This window comes from Cenococcum geophilum (genome assembly GCF_001692895.1).
Source record: "Cenococcum geophilum 1.58 unplaced genomic scaffold K441scaffold_12, whole genome shotgun sequence".
Lineage (NCBI taxonomy): Eukaryota > Fungi > Ascomycota > Dothideomycetes > Gloniales > Gloniaceae > Cenococcum > Cenococcum geophilum.
This window is the reverse complement of record NW_027137570.1, coordinates 1,834,227-1,858,524: the sequence shown is the minus strand read 5'-3', so window position 1 is coordinate 1,858,524 and position 24,298 is coordinate 1,834,227. Positions and strand designations below refer to the sequence as shown.

Below are 24,298 nucleotides of genomic sequence, written 5' to 3'. Positions count from 1 at the left end.
AATACATCTGCTGGAGAGGTACGGCGACTTCTATCCTCCAATAAGTTGCCACCAATCACTAGTTATAACTACTAGAATATAGGAGGGTAGATTTGTTAAGGTATATAGAAGGTAGGTATAATAAAGTAGGAGCGATTTAAGGAGCTGCGTTTAGCTCTCTAATAAGCCGGCTTCTATATACGCTCGCGTATCTACGCTAAAGTTAATCCTAAATTAGGTAAGCTTGTTACTTTTTTAAGACCTAGGCGGTAGTAAGATCTGGGCAATAGTGGGATGTTATTAAGAACAACCTTCCTTTGCCTTATTATGGTCGGCCAGATTAAGCCTCTATTAGCTCCTCTCCTAATAGTATAGATAGTGTGGTAATTTCTAATATAGCCAAGCTACTAATTAGTACTGTAGGCTTACTAAATATAATAGTTTAACCGTATGGCCGTGTAGCCCGGAGTGCTTAGATATTAAAGCATTTAGGATATTAATTTGCTTTCTTACTACTAACTAAATACTAACTTACCATTCCCCCTAGGTGACTATACCTCTTAAGTCCTCGTTTAAATTACCTTCTTAACTCTAGAGCAGATTGCTTTTGCACGTCGATTTACTTCCGGCTTCTATATTTGCACTAATGTAATATTCTTAATAAACCAGCTCCGTATACCGCTATTAACTATAGTAACTATAACAAATACTAGCAAGATAGTTCTAATTATGCACTTACTCGTCTTATCTAAGGCTAAGTAGGTATTTAAGGAGATATACGACTTTATAAACGAGTTTATGTTCTACAATATACCTGGCCTAAAAGTTTATATTGGTAATTAGGGAGCCGGCTTTATATTAGCTATAAAGAAGCTTGCGAAGGAGGATATCTAAATGCAGCTTTATGAGTGGCACATTACTAAAAATATTAAAACTATGTTGGTTAATAGTGGCGGTTATACTAAGGAGAAATGGAAGCCTATAGAAGAACTAATATGGAAATATATTAAGTTAGAGAATCCTATTAAACTCGAAGCTAATTATGCTGCATTTATATGTTAACTTAACCAGCTAGAGGCTCTTAAAGTTAAAGAACACTAGCGCCTAAAGGAAGCCTACTTTAATAGGGCATATACGCGCCGCTACTATAATCTTAATACTAATACCTTATAGTAAGGGGAGTTAATTTACCTAAGGATAAAAGCAAGGTTATATAAAGAGCTTAAATTACTAGAAGTTACCACCTAGATTAAGTTAGTAATTAATAAGAAGTTTATAGAGTATAAGAGGCTAAAGTACAAGGATTGTAGGGAGTCTTTCCGGCTTTAAGATACCTATATATTCTAGTTGCTATAGGGCTAGGTAACTAATAAGGCTATTAGGCTTATATAAGACGAATAAAAAGTCGTTAAATCTAACTATAGGTAATTTAGCCAACTTAATAAGGACTATTAAAGGCATAGGCCGCTTAAGGAAAGTTAAGTTATTACTTATACAAGTTAGCGACTCCTAGAGTTCTATACTTGTAGATTTGATACTAAGGACGGCCATAGCAAATACGGTTGCTATTTAGCACAAGGTAACTACAACCTTCCTATTTAATATGGCCTCCCATGTCGTTACTAGATAAAGAAGGCTATATAAGACTTAGCGTCGCTACTACTAAGTCTTCTATATCCGCGGTGGCTACTTAACAGGCCGCCTACTATTGCGTTTAACTAGCAACTAAGCTACACCACTTAACTTAGCGCCGATGATAAAGCTACTACTAATAGTAATTGTTTTAGTAACGGTGGAGTAGATATAGCGTTAGGTGCAGTAAGTGCGGTCTATAATACAATTATAAAGATATATCTACCTAAGCAAGTAGAGGTTCTTATAGACTTATTCCAGCGGCAGACTTAATAGCTTCTTCTTAAATTTAGAGAGCTACGGAATAAGGATAACCTTATACTAGTAGAGCTACCTAATGCTGTTTAAACTTTAAAGGTAAAGTTTAAGAAGAAGGGTAAGGCTAGAAAGCGTGGCCTTACTAACCTTAAGTAGGCTAAGAGAGTAGTAAGGAATAAAGAGCAGGTAAAATAATAGAAGAAGTAATAGAAGAATAGGCAGCGGCTAGCAATAGGTGTACGTAAGGAGCTTAAAATATTTAAGAGTATAAAGTTGTTAAATACACCTCCTGCATTAACTACGCCTAAAAGGTTACAGTACTTATTACGAGACTTACCGCAAGTAGCTACTAAGAAGCGGAAACATTAGTCACTAACCTTATCTACAGCCTCTGGAAACAAAAAGCCTCTATTAGATAACTTAGTTATATTACAGGGCAGCTTACCTAAAGCACCTACGTTAAGGGTAGAGCTAGAGTAGGAGTCTATGTTATTAAATATATTCGTTTATCCACTAAGATTACCTTCTACTATAATATTCTCCAGCCAAGACTTTAGCGACTCTGATAACTCTAACGACTCCCTTATACAGCTTAATACTAAGCTAAATTAGGAAAACGTACACTGGCTCGGAGTTAACCGGAGATATAGCTATTTAATACTGTTTCGCGGCTTTAGTGGATGCGGCTGTTCCCAATTAATAGTAGTGATTTATAACTCACTACCTTACTCTATTAAAGCCGCTACCTTACGCTGTGTTTAATACGCATATAAAGAAGTCCTCTACAACTTAGCTAGACCCTGCTACTAATATTGGTAATATTGATAGGGGGTTATCGATTACGTTCCTATGGCAAGCTTTCCGGCAATACAATTTTTGATGATCGCGATCTAGGATCTAGATACTCCTAAAGTTCGATACTACCCCAAGCACTATAGCTCTCCTACAGTGGCCGAGCAACCTTAGTCTCCTTTTAATACTCAGCGCTGAGTCTCATTGTATTGCCGCCAAGCCTTATTATATTGCCGCTGAGGCCCTTGGCCTAATAGGGCAGTAGGAGGTCGTGGGTTTAGTTCCCATTAGTGGCGTATTAAAAATATTAAAAAAAAAGGTTATTTCCTATTAAACCGCGTGTCAGCAAAGCTTTAAATTAATTGTATTATTCTTATTTTATTTTTAATGCTCCAAGTTATATTAAACCTATATATTTACATCGTGGTTTAATGGGCCACTTAAGAACTTCGGGAAAAGTGATATAATTATATTAGGCTAGCTCCAAATTAAATCAAAGTAATTGCAGAGCTTACTATACCACTGCGCCGCGGAGACTTTAGATTATAATGTCTATAATTTAATTGAATTATAACCCCTTCCTAAACCTTAATTGAATATTCTCGCGTATAACACCACGCTAAGGCTCACAATGTAGGTGCAGATTACGACTTAAGCATGGCTTAATTGCGACGCAGTGGCTTTACGCCAGTTAATTAATATACGGCTCTAAAATTAAGATCTACAACGCCAAAAACAAGCTCTAAGCCACTGATTTTACACCGGCAGAATCGAACTTGGCAAAAGATTCGGACAGTAAAGTTACTGCCAAGAGTTACTGTCCATATCCTGTCCGGAATTTTGGCCTTTTTGTTTTTAGGTACGATATATTAGTCAGGTTGGATAAGATCTGCATCATTGGAAGAACGTTGCGACCCATTGTGGTAGTTTAATTGAGGTAGAAAGCTATCTAGACACTATGGTTAAGACCAATTGCTGATGTTTTGGTGTTCGCGCACGGGCTATATTTCCTAAACGACACGACCTCAACAGCGCATGGGATAGCCCACTGCCTATAAAGTCCCCTTATCCCTTCGACCGCTGAGTTGGGCCCAACGTTATCGATAAGGGATCTAGCCAATCATATGTACTTCTGTGTAACTGCCATCACTGTACAGCTGTCCGTGCAGCCTTGGCGCCAGCGGTCGAAGGGATAGAAATCTAATAAGTAAATCTAATAATCTTTTTTAATAAGTTTAAATACCTTCTATTTCTTAAACATAATACTAAAGCTATGCTTAAACTTACTATAAATAGTATATATCTACACTGGAGCTCCGTGGTGCTCCTAGAGCCAAATCGTCTTTTTGGCCTCGGATCTACGCCGCTCTGGATTACTGCTCAGAAGAGATATAGAATAACGCCGCGGACACGTTTGACTTCCTGCTGCAACAAATAATAAGATATATCTGTGGCAGAATAAGCCGTAAAATATCGTTTAACTGATCTAGACTGTTCATGAAATGCTTGAAAAGATGCAGAAATGCCGAGGATGAATCAACCTACGAACACTTATATTCCCAAGCAGAATATGATAGGCATACCGCCCATACCGCCCGTACCGCCGAAATATTTCCAGCAATTATCGTCACAGATCGTGAACTGTACTATAACATTGTGATGATCAGGGACAGTCTAACACAGTGGTCTATTTGGACTGGCGTGGCGTGGATCTGAGGTTAAATCCACTCTAATGCTCCAGTCCAAATCCAATGCACCATACCTAAATAGGAATAATAGTTACCTATATGGGCTAGCCCGCCATTTTGGATCCAATTGGCGCAACGCCGGTCTAAATAGATCACTGGTCTAATATAGCTATATTATTTAGCATAGGGAAAAATCAATCACAGCCAGCATTCTTCCGAATGATGCCTTGCAATAGATAACGATAAAGGCGAGCGTTTCTGCATTGCAGTTTTCCACTGCACCAATCTTGAAGGGTTGATTGTAGCATTCCGCGTTAATTTAGAAGGGTGATTTAATATCACTACCGTGAGGAATTCTCAGTAATGGCAATAATCAGTTAGTTAGTTACGATTATATTATATTATATAGGAACATAACTAACCTAATTATAATCGCACCTGCTAATTATGTTACGTAGATATAACTATATAATTAACCGCAGAAATAGCGGAAATAAAAAGAGGGAGAGGTAGAGCTTTAAGGGGAGAGCTCTAGGTAATCTCTGGGGTAAGTGTATTATCTATATATAAAAACTTATGTATAGATAATATTACGTAGAGGCCCGTACCTAGGGGGTGTAATTAATATAACTATATAACCAAATTAGAATCACTTTCTTTAATTATATAATAATCGGAATCATGGGGCTGATTATGGTTATATAGTTATTGCCATCACCGGGAATTCTGTTCCAAATTCGAATCGCTGTCTTGCACGACTCATCACACGGGTGCTTTGATAGGTCAGTATGGACACCTCGCACATCCTTCCATGATTCCCCCTATGGTCTCCTTGATATCGCTGAGCCTAGTTTCGATGGCGGCCCCCTGAGCCCAACCACTCTGACCCTAATCTTTGGTATTCATCTCCTGCATCGTCAGGTTCTGGCTAAGGCCAGTATCACTACACAAGGATTCCTAAAAGCTGAGTTTAGAGAAAGAGCTGTTATATTCGGCAGCGAACCTAAAAAGGAGTCGCTGGGAATCTAGCCGCTTTGACCGTAGTCAGGGGAGATGCCCGTAGCACATGCTAGGTTTGACAGAACCTCCAACAGCTCTCGAAACGCATGGCGAGAGATCCTCTTAAGAACACACTCTAGAGCTCATCAACTCGCACGTAAAGATTAGAGAAGGGTCAGCCAACACAATGGAGTGATGAATCCCGCATCCTACAAGAACCAACCAAAGAAACGAACAAGGCAGGCTACCCGGGCCCGTGCAGCAATGCTATCACTCACTACTATAACACATAGCCCAAAAAAAAAACCACGCCAAACGCCAACGCTTACAAGAATTGCTCTGTTTGCCGTGCAAAAGTCTATTGCTTTTTCAAAAACCAACAGGAGGGAGAGGCCAGCCTAATCCAGTCGAACAAATGAATGAGTGAGAAGGTATCTCCGCCCGTGAGCAGCGTTACGAAGCAGCTTTAGTCTATATGAGGGGAGAGAGAGGGTATGTATACATGGTGCTACAACTTCAACTGAAACCTCGGATTCGTGCGGATGCGCTCGCCGTAGATTTTAAAGATGATCGGCACAGGGATGATGGCGACGCCAATAAAACCGAGCAGCGAATTGCCCCACCCGAGTCCTAGTTTGTCGTACATAGACAATCCGGCGAGCGGGAGTATGCCGCCGAAGATGGAGCGTAGAACCGTGTTGGCGGCCATGGCGGAGGCGGCGTGCAGCGTGAAGGCGTCGACAAGGTAGGTTTGAATGGTCATCTGTAAGTTCATGTCAGACTAGACCCTCGAGCTTACTTACGAGGGAGGAGGAAGTAGAAGGAACTGTGTGAGACATACCATGCAAGTCAGCAAGCCGATGCCGACGAGTGCGGTCCCGATCATGGGCACAATCCAGTGGGTGTGCTTGTCTGTCGACCAACCGTAGATGAATAGGCCGATAGGCATGCACACGCTGCCAGGCACTGTGAGAAACATCGGTAATCTGTGCTCTGGCTTCACTGCGGTGCCTTTGGCCTGTTGCTTCCTGATGACTCGGTCGCTGAGAGTGCCGAGAGCAGCCAGTCCGATAATCATGCCTACGCCTATCCCGATATAAGTAAGGCCGACCGTGCCGGAGGAAAAGTGGTAATGATCCTCAAAGACGAAAGTGATGGTCGTGAAGAGAAGGTACAGAATTCCGTATGAGATAGCCGTAAAGAGTGACATGAAAAACACAATAGGTGAGAAGAGAAGCATCTTGGTAGGTCGAATGATACTACGACGGAAAAGCTCTTTGGGAGAGATGCCAGAGTCGAGCTTGGAGCGAAGATCCTGGTTGCCCGTTTCCTTTCGTAGGCGTGCCGCTTTGCGCGCAAGGATGACGGGAGCGTATGTTTCTCGCATACAGAGGAACGTTATGAGGGAGAAAAAGCCACTCTGAGTAGAACATTATTATCAGTTAGGGTCTATGATTGGAGCAAGGATGGGGGCGCAAATTAATGTAACTTACCATTATTGCGATGAGGTAGAATACCCACCTCCATCCCTTGGCTTGCACTAGAAACCCACCGACCACAGGTCCTGCGACAGGCCCTACGAGCGGACCCATGACCCAGATAGCCATAGCTCCACCACGCTTTTCGGGTGGCATTAGATCCGCAATCGTGCCACCTCCAAGAGTCAGGGGCGAAGAGCCGACAGCGCCTTGAAGCAAACGAAAACCGGTGAGCATATTGAAGTTGCTGCTGACACCGCAGGCGATGGTGAAAATAATGAATAGCACGTTGCATATGTTGTAGATGTGCAACCGGCCGTACAACTCGCTCAGAGGTGCTATTACGAGAGGGCCAAAGGCGAAGCCCAGAAGATACACAGATACTACGAAGGTAGCAAGTGTGTTTGAGGTTTCGTGGAAATTAGCCATCACCAAAGGAACCCCGGGAGCGAACATTGACGATGCGAGCGGCCTTCATCTCCTTGTCAGTCTTTACTCCTGTACCAGGTATATATTCTGCCCGAACGACAGCGGAACTTACGTGATGAAAGTGATACCGGATAGGGCGGCTATGTTTCCCCACTTCAATGCCGTGCTCCAATTCATAGGATTTTGAGGATCGTTAGGTCCATCCCACCACACTACGTTGGGATCCTGCTCATCCACTGGATGCTGCGCTTCAGGATCTACTTTCGCTACCACTGTATCTTCTCCACTCGCGGTACCGGGATGACTGCCGGTCCCCTTTTCAGGGTCGGCAGTACTTGGCTCGTATAAGCCAAGGTTTGAGGGGATGTTAGCATCGTGGCCTTCTTCGTACGCGAGTTCTAGTTTGGGTTCTTTGAGGTCATCAATATGGCACGCTGGATCACTGGGGGTTCCTGGGGTTGCCATGGCGAAGGATTAAGCTGTCTCAGAAGCCATGATCAGTAACTGTTGCAAGCGCAATCTCTGTAGTACATAGAATTGTATGTCGAACATCTCCATAACCGTCTCTGTTCCTACTTTTCCTGATCTCTTCTTCACTGAAGAAATAGCATGTCCAGACGCGCCTCCAGCACATGCAAATGGAGTGAGGTAGCGGGAATGCTTACACAAGTCCAAGCGTTCTTTCGCAGGGAAGACAAAACTCATGCAAATGGAGTGAGGTAGCGGGAATGCTTACACAAGTCCAAGCGTTCTTTCGCAGGGAAGACAAGCCTTGGGCGGGGCGTGTCGGGGGCGGGTCTGCCGTTTCAGGCGATCGTCATTCGTCGAGAATCTCAATACAGTTTCTATGCTCTTTCGAAGAAATGGAAGAATCAAAGAATAAGTAACAAAGAATCCGCTCACACCAGGAGGAATAAAGTCTACGTCGGCGCCGTCTCTGTCCATTATTGCGCTTGCTTTGAAAGCGCGTCTAGTCGTCAGGGATTCCGGCAAGAACGGCTTGCAGCGTCTTGTGCACGCTTTGTGCGTTTTGTGCAGGCGTATAAGGCTGATCTGGAAGTCCAAGATCCCGAGGCACGCTAAAATCGCCATGAACCCCCAATAAAGCCTTGCCGTGTTGCCCATGGGCGCTGCGTTCTCGATTACGCCTCTCCGGATTTTAGTTGCAGAATCTCCCTTTTACATGTATTAGCCCCATCCGTCGTCGCCTCGCTCCGACAAATAAGTGAGTGCCTTTTATGAATCGCATCTCTTTTGACACGGGAGCTGTGATGACAGTCGCCAAGCAACATGAACGTCGGACTTTTTCTCGTGTCGGTCGTGGCTATGTGATAACAAAGCAGGTCAGCAATTTGCGATTTCGTGTTGGATGCGCTCAGTTGTGCGGTGAGTATTTGTGAGGGTAGTATGGTGAGCAGGAGTAGCGAGCGACAACACCACGACTTTTTATATCGTTCTGGCTGCCACTGCACCTTATATGTTGCATGCAAATCACGCGCACATGCTGTTAAACCCGGATCCTCAAGGATTTTTGTGCGCTAGACCCTCAGTTAGTCCGGGTGGCAGAAGTCCTTCCGACAGTTTTTCGTCCCGAGCCGACGGCAACGTTTGTCATTCATCTATCTTGCATTTTGAGTTTACCCGCAAATTAAATACTCTCGCTCTTATAGGCCATTCTATAAGAACCATAACGTCATTATGTATAACTACATATGTATTCAAGACCACCTCCACGTTGTAAATTCACATCATAACCCGGAGTGGCTCTTCAGAAGCGTGTACCAATTTCTCGGAATAGCTATGATGGCCGAAGAACGGATGCTTTGAAGGAAGTGTGTTAGTTCTGAGTAATTCCATGGGACACTTCGTTCCGAAAGGACAACTTACGAAGAATACTTGCTCTGAAGCAATGAAGGATCAGGAATTGTGTCGCGTTACGTTTTCCTAAACAGGCATGCAGTCGGATATCTGATCAATCCAAGTGGCTGCGGGGGTGGCTCACATCCTTGAACGTATACTTTTCTTACTCTATTTCAACAAGCTTGTACTTATCCGGCTCTTCTGGCCAACAGTGATCGACGAGATTGAAGCCATGAATGTACGCTTCGCCCATGAGGTGATAGCGACCGTTTTCGAGTGGCCTCAAGATGAGCGGAATTGCAGCGCCCGGGAATAGCCATACCGTATCACCATTTTGCAGTATTTTTGATCCAGTGCCAAAGAAGTTGCTCTCGGTTCGGAAAAGCCGTCTTGCGGAATTTCTCGACAACGTGCTTGGACAAGTTGCTGCGCGCTTACTCATGGTGTTATGCTCGGGGTGCTTTGGATCGTCGAAAATCCCAGCAATAGATTTGAGGGTGGAGGCGTCAGGTATTAAGCTGTCAGGGTCCTCTTTAGAAGCCTTGTCTAACAGGTCGTTTAACTGGACCAGATGCTTGGTTAGTCGAATTTTGTATTCTCCTTTAGCAGTTGACAAATTTATCAAGATTGTCGAATACACTCTCGCCAACCAAGCACGAAACACCAAAGGGACTTCTTCTCGGGTTGGCCTTTGGACATTGAATTTCTCAGCAATAATACCGCGCCAGAGCACCTCTGAGCGGTGCTGAGACGTCAAAGGGCATTTCTCTGGAAGATTGCAATGAAGGTGAAGCTTGCTTGTCAACCCTCCATCGAGGTCTCGGTCCTCCAGTGACTCCAACTCCACAATGTTATCAAGAAGCACGCCTTCCATACTTAGCACATTTCCAGAAATCGAAAGGTTGCGCGCATGGGATACTTTCCTCCACGGGCTCGTCCGAGAAACAGAGAAGCCAGAAGGGAGTGTCCAATCGGGAACCCAGGAAGGTAAGCTCGGCATTCGGTTCTCATGAGTTGGCCCCAGGTAGTGCAACACAGTGAGGTTGTTGCTGTGCTCTACCATCCTTCGTGCTGCTTCAAGAAACAAGTCTTCGATTTCTATTTCATAATCTGGCACAATCTGCTCGATTCCACATTTGGTTGCCTTAGTATCCTGAAGGACGCCCAGAAGACCGTAAATAATGTCTCTGGAATTTGAGGCCTCCGCGCCTCTGAAGTCCTGCAAGATGGCATCAGAGTACAAAGCAACGCCACTTTGTACGTTTGTTCTGAGCAGGTCCATTTGAGCGGGGGTTCTTGCCCAGTGATGTTCCGGGAAAGATGAATCGGAATGCCGGTTCTCGCGAGCGCACATGTTGATGCCTTTCCCCTTCATGGTTTCTACTAGGGTCCGGTTCCATTGAGTGTCCGCTAAGAATTTCGAAACCGCGACGATGTGTTTCCAGGGAATGAGCCATTCACCACATAGAACGAGGATGTCCTGAGCTAAGATGATCTCTTGTTTTATCCAGATTCGGCGAAACCACCTTCTGTGGAAGAATTTGCTTAGACACACCCAATCTTCCTTTGAAGGCATTTTGAATCCCCAGAGCCCGTAGAAGTGCGAACAGTGCATCTCAGATCTGTGTATTAACTTGAGGTTAACGGGAGGAATTGAAGCAAGATTAGACAATAGATCAATCGCAGTCTCAGTATCAGAAGGATTTGGATCGGCTCGTCCTAGCCAGACAATAACCTTTGAGGCCTTCTTGAATATCTTTCCCATAATCGTCACCTGGGTAGAGCGCTCAGCCATATTAGATTGATCAATGCATAGAGCATCTATCCATATAAGTTCGTTGTCAGCTGAATCATGTTCATTCCACAATTCAGCTGCGTTTTTGCGATCCCGCAATCGCAGGATTGCATCGAAGAGATTTTCGGTAATTTTGAAGGGTTGGTTGTCAATAGATATATGAAAGGAAGAATCTGAGTCTAAATCTTCCGGTTCTGTCCCTTTTCCAAAAGGATTGCCCCACACGTAACTCAGGGAGTCATAGGGCGTGTCATCTTGCAAGTCGGAAACCACTAATGAGCATCGGATGGAGTAGGCCTTGCCCGGATGGATTTTCAGCAGCCGTATTGAACTGGGCTTAGGTAGTGGAGAGTATATGGAGGGTTCGAGTTTAGGATTGCTGAAATTAGTTGGTGAAATTGAATGCTCTGAAGATTGCTCGGCGGATTGCGAGCTGCTAATGGTTGGTTGATTGCCGTGTTGAGACTCTGTCGAAGGTGGAGCATTAATCTTGCTGTGCCTAGCGTGATATTAGCGAATTCTTCTTGTGGGGGCTTGTTCGTAAAGTAATCAGCAATTTTTGTCTCTGGAGGTCCGTGTTTTGTTTATCGGATGAGAAAGTACTCGTAAGATGAGGTTGAAGCATTCCTAGCAGCTCCTAGATTTTGGACAAATCCGAACGATGCTCGAGGCTCTGAAGACAGATCGGTCCCAAAGTTTAAGAAACAATGTGTGATTCAGCGCAACTGTGAATACGTACCAACCGGTTAATCTTTTTACAGATTGTTTTAGAGTACGCCTGATTGCCATGTCTAGATATATCATAAATGTCCCCGTGCTCCTGTAGAGTATCGGCTTCGTGATGCAATCGTAAAAGGATGTGCGGCATTGATATGCGTGAGCAAACCAGTGGCTAGATTCGCACAGGTATCAGCGATAGGGGTAGTGAGGGTCTACGCTTCAGAGATAAAGTCACGGCACAAGATCTGCATCAAGGCTTTGGTGTTGAGTTTTGCGATGAGAAGGCTGAGAATCGCCATGACTGAAGCTATGTTGCAAAGTGGCTCAGCCACCACACCCCAGGTAACTTTGCTCCCGAGTCCTTTGCGTCTTGATGTCGAACCAATATCGCAGTATGGCATTGAGGAGGGTTAATTATATTAGAAGAAGTCTGATCATGCCATTAAATGAAACGGTAAGTTGCACTTAGTCAATCCGTCTTAGGGCAACAGAACGCTGCAGCAGCCTCGACCGAGGGTCCGTTCAGACTCGTTGCTTGTTTGGCGATGACTTAGAAATAGTCAGGGGCAAGTGTCTCACCAACTGCGTCCTCCAACTCACTCCAAAAAAAACTCGTAGAGGTCTCAAAAAGCGAAAATGACGTCGACAAACCATAAACTATTGGAAAAGATCCTCATTAAGGTTGCAAATCAGCTACCGCGCAACCATCTTGAATCAAGACCATGTCCAGATAAATTCAACGCACCAAGCAAAATGCAGTTAGTAGAGCCTTCCGATTTTAGCTAAGTTAACTTAGCCGCGAATATTATATTAAGCGACAGGTGCAATAAAAGGATGGGGCTGCTAATTTTACTAGCAATATATCTTTAAGAGTGTTCGTATATAGTAATGTAGATTCTAATCTATCTATATCTAATATAGGGCGAGAGCTTAGTCCAGATAGAATATCCGTAGTTTTACCTATGGATATTCTACTAAAGAAGCTAGCGTGGCGTCTAAAGACTAAAGCTAAGAAAAGAGCAGCTCTCTCCTATTATATATATGCTCTTATAAATAAGGAAAAGGGCTGCTTATAAAAGATTATATTAAAGAACTATAAGGAATAGTCTCTGTCTACTAGTAGCTAGGGTTATTACTCTAACTATAATCCTACTTTATAGGCTTTTAAAGAGTTTAATATCCGTAAGCCGTATATAGAGGGGATTTTAAGGAAGATATACTAAAAGGCCTTTACCGTAAGCATAAAAAACTAGTTCTATAACTAGATAGAGAAGAAATATTAGCACGCTATTTAGAATCTAACCTTAAGCTATATTATATTTAACAAGCAAATTGCTACCCTTTATAGCTGCGCCTAGTATATAACTGGCCGCAAGGCGCTTAAAAAAAACCTACCTAATTAGAATTATAATTAGCTTAGTAATAATCTAAAGAAGTTTATTACCTTTATTTAAGCGGAGGTAGAAAAGGTAAATTAGGTAGAGAGCTAGCTATTAGCACTAGTAAGCAAATTAAAAAATAGTATAAAGCGAATATTACCATAGTCTAGGGTAGCGGAGAGGCGTATAATATTAGTAGCTTAACGTCTATAAACATAAGTAGCCTAGCTACCTTAATTAATATCCACTAAAAATCCGTATATAGGGCTGCCAATACTATTACCTTCTTAGCCTATATCTAGCAGGAACGTATAGTTAGCTAGCTTAAACTTTAGCTAGTAGAACACCTCTAGGTTAAGTATACTAACACCCTATAATAGATATTAGTCCTAATAATATAACGGTTAGGTTTAGTTTTTAATATAGGGCGGATATTTAGGATCCTAAAGTTAGGCTAGGTATTAATAGCCCTAGGTATTACGGACGCTTTAAGTACAATATTATAACTGCTTAGAGAAGAGTTAAAAGAAGCTAGTTAGTTAATTTAAGTACGGTCTAGGATAGAGCTATATAACGAGAAATGGTAACTAAGGTTATATAATATTATACGCAGTATACGCAGTGTATAAGAGGAACGTACGTATAATATATATAACACGTACATTATATATAAGAAGGATTTTATAGGAGTATAGTTGTGTATTTAAGGACCCTTAGTCCTTACCTAGATAGTTCCTTCCTTATAGTAATTTTTAGAATATAATTAGAATTAATCTATTAGGCAACTACTCCACCAGTTATTATTACGTTATTAACTTTAATTTATATTACCTATATACCTAGCCTATTAATAAGCCTACCGTAGTACTTACTATAAGGTTCCGTTATATAATTACTACTTAGTTATAGTATTAAATATAGAGAGTTAAACAACATGCCACTAAAAGCAGCCACTATAACGCTATTGATGGTAGCAACTACTTTAAGGTTAGGAGGTAATACTAGTATACCGGATACTAACTTATAGCAATCTATAACGGTTAAATAACTATAAAAGATAGTTAACTAGTTAACGGCAAATAATGCGACGCTAGAAGAAAGGATTAACGGGATAAGAGCAGTAAAGATTAAGCTACTATTAATTAAGAGATACTTAGGAGAAAGATTAAAGCTTAAGGGATTTCTTATATAAATGTACTTTAAGGTTATATAAGAAGGAGTAAAGCTACTAATACCTATGGATTAAATTGCGTACGCGGGACTATTCCTATTAAAAAGGGCACTTAAGTAGTTTAAGCCTTACCTTATAGAAATATAAGTAAATAGAATAACAACTACTAATTAGGAGGTAGGGCTTTATAAAATTATAACAGAATCCCCCAAGAGGTACATATCCGATAAGACGGTAGGAGGTTTTATCTATGTCCTATCTATATTCCAGAAGACATAGTTAGATAGGTTAGGGGCGAAAGGTTTTACTAGCGTCTTAGAAGAAATATATAGGAAGCTAGTTCCCCTCTAGAGAAGAACTAGTAATTAGTCTCTAAATAGAAGTAGTTAAAAGCATTTATCCTTTAATACGTAAAACTTATTCTACCTTTAACTTACCTTTAACTTACCTTTTACTTACTAGTAACACTGTTAATTAAATAATTATACATTCCGGTTAGGCTGGCCTCTTATAATTCTAATTACTCTTAATCCGCTAGGAACGTACGGCTATTAATTAATAATAACGGACTATACTCCTATACCCTATAAAGCAACGCCCTTACCGTAAGAGGCTTAAAGAGTCTCCCTAGAGGAGCGCATTCCATCTTCTTATAAAGAAGCTATGGCTGGTCCGTCTAACCTTATAAGACCCTTAGAAACGATTACTACTAGGGAGTTATTAGAGCGGTCGCTATATAAGACCCTATAAAAAATAAAGGGGTTAGAGATATAATTAAGATAAGTATATTAAGACTACCAAGAATAATTATAAGGATAATTAGGGGAAGTATAGATACCCTAGACACGAAGCGGACTTAAAGGGGTAACGCTATACTATGCTATAACGTTAGAAAAACCTAAATTCCGTATAAAGGAACCTAATAAGTACTATAGTAATAGTCTTCGGAACTATAATTGTTTTATCCAATAATATAAAACTAAGTTTTAGCTGGATCCGAAACGTTACTCTAATAAGTATAATTAGATACTAATTGCTTTTACCTTCCTATATAGCACTGTTAAGAGTTTATAGACACGCTACGAGAAGAAACTTACTATACCCCTTAAATTTAGCAAACTTAGAACCTAGTTAGTTAATTAGGTCCAAGACCCTACTAATTAAGGGATGGACTATAACTAGTAATACCATAACGCTAAATAGTAGGATAGTTAGACTGTGGTCTAGTTTATAAACTACTTAGAAGAACTAGAAGATAATATACCCTACTTAGATCTATAGGATAATGCTATATAACTTTACTAGCTACTTACTAAGCTACAACCTAAGATTTAATAGGCTATATAAGAGAAGGGCGAAATTCCTACCTCTTAAAAAAAGCTTATCTCTAAAGCTACTCGGATTAAAAGTACTAAAAGAGACTATCTAGGTAAGCGAAAGGAATAAGACGCTAATAATAAAGAGCGTAGGACTAGACCTAGCTTTAATAATAGGGGTAGATTCCAACCTAACCGCTCTATAGAAGGATAACGTAAGTAGGCCTCGCAGCCCTAGAGTAACGCTGGTTAACCCTAAAATAATAATAGGCAGAGACCTAATCCGTAGGAGGGGAACTAGGAGACACGTACCTGTTATAACTACGGTAAGAAGGGCTATATAAGCCGCTTCTGCCAGCAAAAGAAGTAAGAGTCGGCCTAATTAGGAAAAGAGATAGCCTAATAGATCTTTACTCCCTTATACTAGGCTAGTAAAAGAAGGAGGGAGTAAACTGCTATATAGTTATTTCTATCTCTATTTAAGTTAATAATAAATAGGTAACGTAAGACTGCCTTGTAGACAGCGGCATAAGTATAGGGTTTATTTCTTAATTACTAGTAAAAGAATTAGATTTAAACCTTAGTAACTTATAGGTACGTACCATTTAAAGCATTAGAGGCTACCGGATTCTATACTATAGGGAATAAGCTTTTTCCGTAGCCAGCTAGGACCGCGATAGTCTATAGAATACGCAGGAGATACGCTTCTATGCCGTAGAAATTAAGGGGTATAACCTTATTTTAGGATACCTATGGCTTTACTAAGTTAATCTGGATATTAATTAGCCTTTAGCCTTATATTAATATTAGAAGTCTTAACCGCGCATTATAGTTAAAGATTAAGAGACTTTCTTAAACTATATATAAGAAGAAGGGTGGGTATATACTATATATACCACTTTTAATACTAAGAATGGGGACACAGGATATTTATTTTTGGATGTCTGGCTATATATAGTTAAGGAACTAGAGATTCTATAGGAATATATAGACTTAGAGGATATTTCTAGTAAAGAGGCTATATAAACCTTACCTAACCCTATATTGGTTAAGCACGAGATAGATATAAGGGATAAACAACCTCCTTTTAGACTACTATATAACCTATTAGAAAATAAGCTGGCGGTACTACGTTAATATATAGTAGATAATCTTTAAAGAGGATAGATTTGGCCCTCTATAAGCCTAGTAGGGGTACCGATTATATTTATACCTAAGAAGGACGGGATCCTTCGCCTTTATATTAACTATTAGGCGCTAAACAAGATTACTATAAAGAATTGCTACCTATTACTCTTAATAGGGGAGCTTATTAACAGGCTATTAGGCGTAAAGATATTTATAAAATTAGATCTAAAAGATATATACTATTAAATCCGGATTAAAGCCAGCGATAAGTAGAAAACGGCGTTCCAAATATGGTATGGCTACTTTAAATACCTAGTAATGCTATTTGGGCTTACTAACGCACCAGCGATATTTTAGGCCTATATTAATAAGGTATTATTAGGCCTATTAGACACGATATATATAGTCTACCTTAATAACATTATAGTCTACTTTAATAACTATAAAGCATATACGTACCACGTATAAATAGTACTAGAAAGACTGTGGGAATATAAGCTCTATATAAACCTAAAAAAGTGCACGTTCTATACTACTAGCATTAATTTTTTAGGCTTTATTGTTAGCGTTAACAGAGTGTTAATAGAGAAAAGTTAGGTGGACGCTATTAGGGAATAGCCCTACCCTATAATATTTAGAGAAGTATAGGTTTTCTTAGGCACAGCGAACTTCTACTAAACGTTTATTGTTTACTACTTATAAGTAATACTCCTAATTACTAATCTACTAAAAGGATCTAAGAATGGTAAGAAGTTAGGACCCTTTATATTTAGGGAAGCTGCTAAGTAGGCTATAGACTAGTTAAAGGATTTATTTACGTCGGCGCCTATCCTAATACACTTCTACTAGGAGCTATATATACCTTAAAACAGATACATCCGGCTTTACCCTAGGGGCAATTATATCTTAATTAAAAGACGGAAAATAGTATCCTGTGGCGTTTTAGTTAAGGAAAATAACCTCTATAGAGTAGTATTATATAACATATAACTAGGAGCTACTCGCGATAATCGCAGTAATAAAGTACTAGTAATATTATTATATAGGAAGCAATTATCCTATTAAAGTCCTTATAGGCCACAATAACCTAAAATACTTTATAACTATAAAGGTGTTAAGCGGTTAATAAGCAAGATAGGCAGAGGCACTATTATAGTATAACTTTAAAATTACGTACCGCCTAGGGAAGATAAATCCTGCCAATAGGTTATTAAGACGTCTGGATTATAAGATAGGGAGGATTTAGGATAGTATAGGGGAAATAATCCCCACATTGCAAAATTTGCTTAGGAAGAAAGAAGACTCTTTTCCTAAAACTATAGAATTTCGTAGTAGGGCAGAGGTCCTAGTGATACAGCTGCAAAGCAATACAATTATGGAGCCGTAGGATATAGTTATAGACTAGGTTATAGACTAAGCAGATATTATAAAGTTAGCGTACCCTAGAATTAGTGAGAATTCTATAGAATATACTAAAGGTGTCGCGGCACCTTTAACTTAACGGCGTATTAGCTATAAGTTTTCGGATCTAAGGGAGATAGGCGAGATGCCTATCTGTAGCGTGGTATACTATATAATGGTAGGAGAATCTACTAGCACTAATAGTTTAAAACGTCTTATGCTACGCCTTAAGTCTATAATAGCGGTAAGCGAAATAGAAATAAGTAATCTGTATAAAACCTTTCCGGATCTTCTTCTTTAAGCTTAATAAAGGGACGCCTTCGCCTTTAGGGAGAGGTGGAAAGATATAGTAGAGACTAACTTAGCCGGAGTTACTAAGAAGCTATAGTAGTAAGACTAAAAGGGTCTGTTGCGCTTTAAGGGTACTATATATATCCTAAAGGACTAAGTAATTTAAGACGAAATTCTAAAGGTCTTCTATAATAACCCTCTTAGGGGTCACTACGGTGCCAACAAAACCCTTAAGGCTGTTTAAAGGAAATACTTTTGGGACAGAATGTCTAAAGAGGTTAAGGACTATATATTAAGGTGTAATACGTACCAAAGGATATAGATATCTAGGTATTGCCTATATGGCGAGTTATTAGTGCTTCCTATTCCGCAGGGACCTATATTAGAATTAATAATAGATTTTATTATAGGCTTACCCCCTACTAAGATAAGAACTGGAGAGGTTGCTAATACTATCTTAGTAATTATTAACAGGTATATAAAGTTTTTAGGATACTTTGCTATTATAATAATAATTATAGTAGCAGAACTGGCAGACCTATTTTTAAAACGGTAGCTCTTATTTAGTATACTAAGGGGAATTGTGTCTAATAGAGGTACCGTATTTAACAGTATATTTTAGTCTTTATTCTATCTCTTATTAAAAATATAGTAAAGAATAAGCACTACCTTTTACCTATAAATAGACGGGTAAATAGAGCGTCTAAATACGTTGTTAGAACACTACCTCCGCTACTATATTAATTATTAACAGGATAATTGGATATTATAGTTAGCTCTAATATAGCATATATATAATATAAGCATTTATAGCAGTATAAAAACAACCCCTTATAAAGCATTATTTAGGGTAAAAGTAAATAACCCCTAAAACGTTAAGGACATCGTTCCTAAAAAAAAGGCACTGGCGGCGTCCAAAAGAATTAAGTAAATAAGAATTTATAGAAAGGAACTTAAAAAGCACTTGCTAGACGCCTAGGCCGTGCAAAAAAGGTACTATAATAAAAAATATATACTAAAAGAATTTAAGATAGGAGATGAAGTCTTACTATTTATAAAAAATATCTAAATAAAACGTATTAAGAAGAAGCTGGATTACTAGTAGCTTAGACCCTTTAAGATAGTTAGGAAAACCAAAGGAAACTAAGCCTATAAATTAGAATTACCAAAATCTTATCTAATATATCCTATATTTTATATTTCCTTACTAGAGCTATACTGGAGAAGAGATAGTGCGGAACCGCCCCTACCTAGTGAAATTAATAGGGAACTAGAATAGAATATAGAAGATATTCTAGACTAAAGATGGCGCTAGAAGAAGCGCAAATTTTTAGTTTATTAGGAAGGATACTTTTAGGTGTATAATAGTTAGGAACCTAAGGAGTACCTTTAGCTAGGATATAATACCGCAATTAAAACCTTTCTAAGAACTAAAGGTAAAGACTTAGAAATGGTTCCGGATATGCTATAGGTAAAGTAATAAGGAAGACCCTATAAATTAAAACTATAGGATTAAGTATAGGCATTAAGAACGGAAATATTTTGCTATTATAATAGGGATCCTAAAATCCTATAAGAGGAAGCCTATAGGGATCTATAGGAGAACTACTAGGGATACTATTTAAAAAAGACGCTATTTAAGAAGGAGTAGTAGCACTATAAGAAGTGGCCTTAGGGATTTAGAAAGATCCCCTAGGGATAAAAGGAGAGTATCTAGCCTAGCACCAGAGATATATAGTAGAGTTAATAGTATAAAGAGGAGTAAAAGGACAGCCTATAAAGAATTAGAAATTTTAAGGAATTATAAGGCACCTATAGGAATACTACCCGTTTATCATATATAGGGATTATAGTAGTGTACTACGTTTATATAGATTGTTACTAAAGCTTAGAATAAAGGTATCCCTAAAGTATAAAGTTAATTCCTAATAATAGGGCATTCTAGAGGCACCTAAGAGGCACTATATAAAGCTATTCTATAAGAAGAAGGAAAGAGCTAGGTAATAACTTAAATACTAGCAGTAGTAATAGGAGCCTCCTCTTCTATCTTAACGTTATTATTAACGGTATTATCGGCTCCTCTATCCCTAGAAGTATTAGCACTTCCACTAATATTCTTCTTAGAATAATAGGTACTAGAAGGACTAGCACAGGCGGGAGACTAGCGAGGAGAACGTTTATCTTATCCTTTATCGCTATCCTTAGTATCCCTAGGTTTTAAATTAGCGTCTAAGTAGGGATTAGAGAGATATTAGCTAAAGGAGTTAGTATAGTTCCTAAGTAAGTTACTAGAGAAACTCACCTAGCTAGAGTAGCCCGCGTAAGAGTATAAATATTATTATTAATAAGGACGAGCTATTTATATATACGCTCCTAGACACTATATGTCTAAGAATATTGCGTCTCTATAGTAGTAGAAACCCTTATAAAATTAAAGAGTCTGCGAGTAAGGGAAGATACCTTTTATCCCTGCCTGTTACTATTAGGATATTAGCGGAAATCTTAAATAGCGCGTTAGAGCCTATAAGTCTTATATACATAGATAGCGGGGATCTAGTATAATTAGCGAAATCTAGAATAGGACGGAATGAGAAATACTAGGACGCAGGTCTTTTTCCTACTACAATAATAGGAGTACTTAGATTTGTTTTTACTAAAGCGAGGCATCTTATAGACGTAGAAAGGATCTTATATAAGAGCATAAACGTAGCGACAATAGTATTTTAGGGAAACTGCCGTAGGAGTAACAGACGCTGTCTAAGGCGTTACTAGGAGATTAACGACACTGCCGCTGGTCTAGGGACGCGTAGAAGAACCACAAGCCATTATAAGAGAATACTCTAAGAAGTTAGCATCGTTATAAGAGATAAGGTAGGAATCCTATTGCTTATAAACGCGTTAAAAAAAGATAATAAGGTAGTAATAGAAGTATGGCTAAAGATATAGAAGCTAAAAGGCAAGATATAATAAAAACAGCCTATTTAAGAACGAGATAAATAGTGTTGTTAGTAGAAAGATAAGGAAGAGACGATAACTTATAAACAGAAAGAAATTAAAATAAAAGACGTCATTATTAAGGCCTATTTAGGTAAATAAGAATAGTAGTTAGTTAATATATTATACCGGATAACCTCTAGATCCATTTATAACAAATTCCCAAAATTAGAGAAGTAAATCCCACTAAATTTTTATTACTATTATTAAAATCCTATTATAAAAACACTATAAGAAGCTAGGGTAGGAAAAGAGTAAAGGAATAAAAGATAAAGTAAAGTTCCGCGCTAGTAAAGAGCCGGCAATAAGTCGCATTATAGAGTACCTTTCTACTAAGGGTTTCCCTAATAGTTTTAGCCAGAACTCTATAAAAGCTTAATAGAGGCGAAGTCTTAGAGGACTAAAACCCTAAAAGGGGAGGTAATTATAACAAAATCCCCTAAGAGGTACATATCCGATAAGACGGTAAGAGGTTTTATCTATATCCTATCTATATTCCAGAAGACACAGTTAGATAGGTTAGGGGCGAAAGGTTTTACTAGTATTTTAGAAGAAATATATAGGAAGCTAGTTCCCCTCTAGAGAAGAACTAGCAATTAGTCTCTAAATAGAAGTGGTTAGAAGCATTTATCCTTTAATACATAAAACTTATTCTACCTTTAACTTACCTTTGACTTACCTTCTACTTACCGGTGACACTGTTAATTAGATAATCATACGTTCTGGTTAGGCTAGCCTCTTACAGAAATCGGCCTCTATACCTCCACGCGGTGGAGCCCGGGAACCTGGTAGTACTATTAATGTTCTGTTAGGATCGTGTTAATAAACTACCAGAGCAAACGCAGAGACGTCCGTACGGCTGCGCACCGCTAGCGCTACGACGGGTAATCGCAAAGAAAGAAGTTTCTGTTAGGAGGGTAAGCCCTAATAAGGCTTTAGGAACACGACTAACTCGTCTTTATATACGGTCGACCTGCTTAAATTACGGCATCTAAATCGGCGTCCTCCTTCTATACAGTATGGCATGCTATGCTGCACGACCCTATATAGTATATACGTACCCTTATAGGCTAAAGCCCACGATAAGCCTCTTTATCTACCCACCTTCCAAAAGCCTCTCGTCTATTACCTTTTAAGGCCTCTTATTTACCCGCCTTTATTATTACCTAATAGCTTAGACTTGCCGCACGCGGTATATGTCCTCCTTTATATTATAAAGGACCTAGGTTAGGGCCCTAGGAGAAGACACCTAGCACTAATTACTATCCTATTATTTTAGTTTTAAAAAAAAGGTTATATAGGACTAGATATAAATGCATTATATAAGAGGGCAGTAAATTATACTAGAAGGTATAATAATAAGATTAGATTATACTGTAAGTAGGGAAGCTATAAGTAGCATACGTGTATGCATATAGGGCGGAGTAGGGGAAGGGCAGGTATATAATTCTACATAGGCAATAATAGATAGGGAAAGTGGTTTAAAAGGTAGATAGGGTAAGACAGGCATTTAAGACACATTTTTTAGGGGTCTCTAAGCAGTAACCTAATGGTGTTTTTCCCCCCGTTAATATAGTACGAATACTATTTAGAAGTATTACCTCTTACGTTTCCCTTAGGGGTTTTTTATTCACCTAAAAAATGGGGTTTTCTCAGTGTATATATTGAGTTTTTACTATAGGAATTAGTCTGTGTGGACCTATTAGGGGGACTGGGTTGGACGGTAAATTAAATCTATTATTAATTAGGAGGTATAGTTTATATTCTTAAGCTAAAAAGGGTTTACGGAGCGACTTATATAAATGTTTAAAGACCTAGAGGCAGTAACTACGGTAGAAAGAAAACTCTAAGATATTACGCAATAAACCTTGGCGATTAAGTACATAATATAGTTCTAGACGTTAGCTATATAAGTTAAGTGGAATAATAGGGCGCTTATAGCATAGTATAAGTAGGGACTTAAGGCTAAAGTCTAGGACGCGATTATCCTAATAGAAGATGCGGACACCCTATAAGATTTAATAGATTAAGTAATTAAGATTAACAATTAGATCTACTAAAGGGAATAGGCTAAGAAAGGTTAGAATAGAGTTTTATAGTTATATAAGGCGTAGAGCACGCAACAACTAAAGCTAAATTAGAAACTATGGTATAGCGTAGAGCTAATGGACCTAAGCGGTACTAAAGAAGCCTATAAGAGATGGAGTATAAAACTATAAAAACCTAGAGGTTAAGGATTTAGTAATTATAGGACTAAGGAGTAAAGGCTAAATTAGGGATCTTAGTAGCAGAAGATGTTTAGGCGGACTCTATAGTAAAGTTAATAGTTTAAAGATAGAGCTTATATAAATTGCGAAAAATAAGGTTATTTCGTAAGGGATTATAAAAATGGTTAGAGTTACTATGTAATAAAGGGAACTAGACTAGCAGAAGATATATATATATAAATAAGCGATAGTATACTATAAGGAATAAAGGAATGTTTAATTAGAAGTTTCGCGTTTTATTATAATAACGCATGCCAAATTTATAAAGACGCTAAGTATGGTATAAGCTATTAGCTATAGGAGCTAGAATCCTTAAAGTATAGAGGAACTAACAAACCATTATATAGATTAGATATTAAAGATAATAAGTTTAATATAGGTAAAGCATTTACAGACGATAAGGCAATAAAGGCAGTTTATTAGGAATGTATAATTCTTAAAGAAGTTATATTAGAAGTAGAGACTGAAACCGCTATAGAGTAAGGTTTAGTAACGGGTATTATAATACCGTTAAATACGGTATCTATTGCTTTATAAAATAAAAGGGAGAGTGTTTTATAGAGACTAAGTAAGTAGATAACTACTAGCGCTAATCTATTACTTAATAAAGGTAAAAAGCTAAAGGCTTAAGACTCTTAAGATGAGATAAGAGACGACTAAGATTCTTAAGACGAGATAAGGTATACCTAAGGACCTATAACGGAAAAAACCCGATAGAATA

At 39.0% G+C, this 24,298-nt stretch overlaps 4 protein-coding genes across 4 annotated transcripts; 1 reads left to right on the top strand and 3 right to left on the bottom strand.

Annotated features, from left to right (window-relative positions):
* Nucleotides 1–5,856: 5,856 nt before the first annotated feature.
* On the bottom strand, nucleotides 5,857–7,720 carry K441DRAFT_550863 (MFS general substrate transporter; the record flags this gene model as incomplete). The annotated part of the gene is made up of 4 exons (XM_067643067.1): nucleotides 5,857–6,111; nucleotides 6,190–6,768; nucleotides 6,842–7,298; nucleotides 7,368–7,720. The coding sequence occupies 4 exons, from the start codon at nucleotides 7,718–7,720 to the stop codon at nucleotides 5,857–5,859; spliced, it is 1,644 nt and encodes a 547-aa protein (XP_067506250.1).
* Nucleotides 7,666–8,690, bottom strand: K441DRAFT_656752 (uncharacterized protein). The gene is made up of 2 exons (XM_067648053.1): nucleotides 7,975–8,690; nucleotides 7,666–7,903 (listed from the first exon to the last, which is right to left on the bottom strand). Exon 1 carries the CDS (start codon nucleotides 8,378–8,380, stop codon nucleotides 7,988–7,990), a length of 393 nt encoding a protein of 130 aa, XP_067506249.1. The 5' UTR covers nucleotides 8,381–8,690; the 3' UTR covers nucleotides 7,666–7,903; nucleotides 7,975–7,987.
* Nucleotides 8,691–8,813: 123 nt separating this feature from the next.
* On the bottom strand, nucleotides 8,814–12,006 carry K441DRAFT_694794 (HET-domain-containing protein). Its single transcript, XM_067652751.1, has 3 exons — nucleotides 11,650–12,006; nucleotides 9,143–11,409; nucleotides 8,814–9,076 (listed from the first exon to the last, which is right to left on the bottom strand). The coding sequence occupies exons 1-2, from the start codon at nucleotides 11,712–11,714 to the stop codon at nucleotides 9,279–9,281; spliced, it is 2,196 nt and encodes a 731-aa protein (XP_067506248.1). The 5' UTR covers nucleotides 11,715–12,006; the 3' UTR covers nucleotides 8,814–9,076; nucleotides 9,143–9,278.
* A 10,048-nt stretch (nucleotides 12,007–22,054) lies between these two features.
* On the top strand, nucleotides 22,055–22,318 carry K441DRAFT_656750 (uncharacterized protein; the record flags this gene model as incomplete). Its single annotated transcript, XM_067648052.1, has 1 exon — nucleotides 22,055–22,318. A coding segment is annotated over one exon (183 nt), but the record flags the coding sequence as incomplete, so codon positions are not given.
* Nucleotides 22,319–24,298: the final 1,980 nt, after the last annotated feature.

Bases quoted from the DNA above. Each gene is read 5' to 3' on its own strand.
- K441DRAFT_656752 (XM_067648053.1), bottom strand. From the start codon at position 8,380: ATGGGCAACACGGCAAGGCTTTATTGGGGGTTCATGGCGATTTTAGCG.
- K441DRAFT_694794 (XM_067652751.1), bottom strand. From the start codon at position 11,714: ATGATATATCTAGACATGGCAATCAGGCGTACTCTAAAACAATCTGTA. The intron at 11,410-11,649 runs GTACGTATTCAC...ATATCACGCTAG, and splicing joins GTAAAAAGATTAACCGGTTG to GCACAGCAAGATTAATGCTC.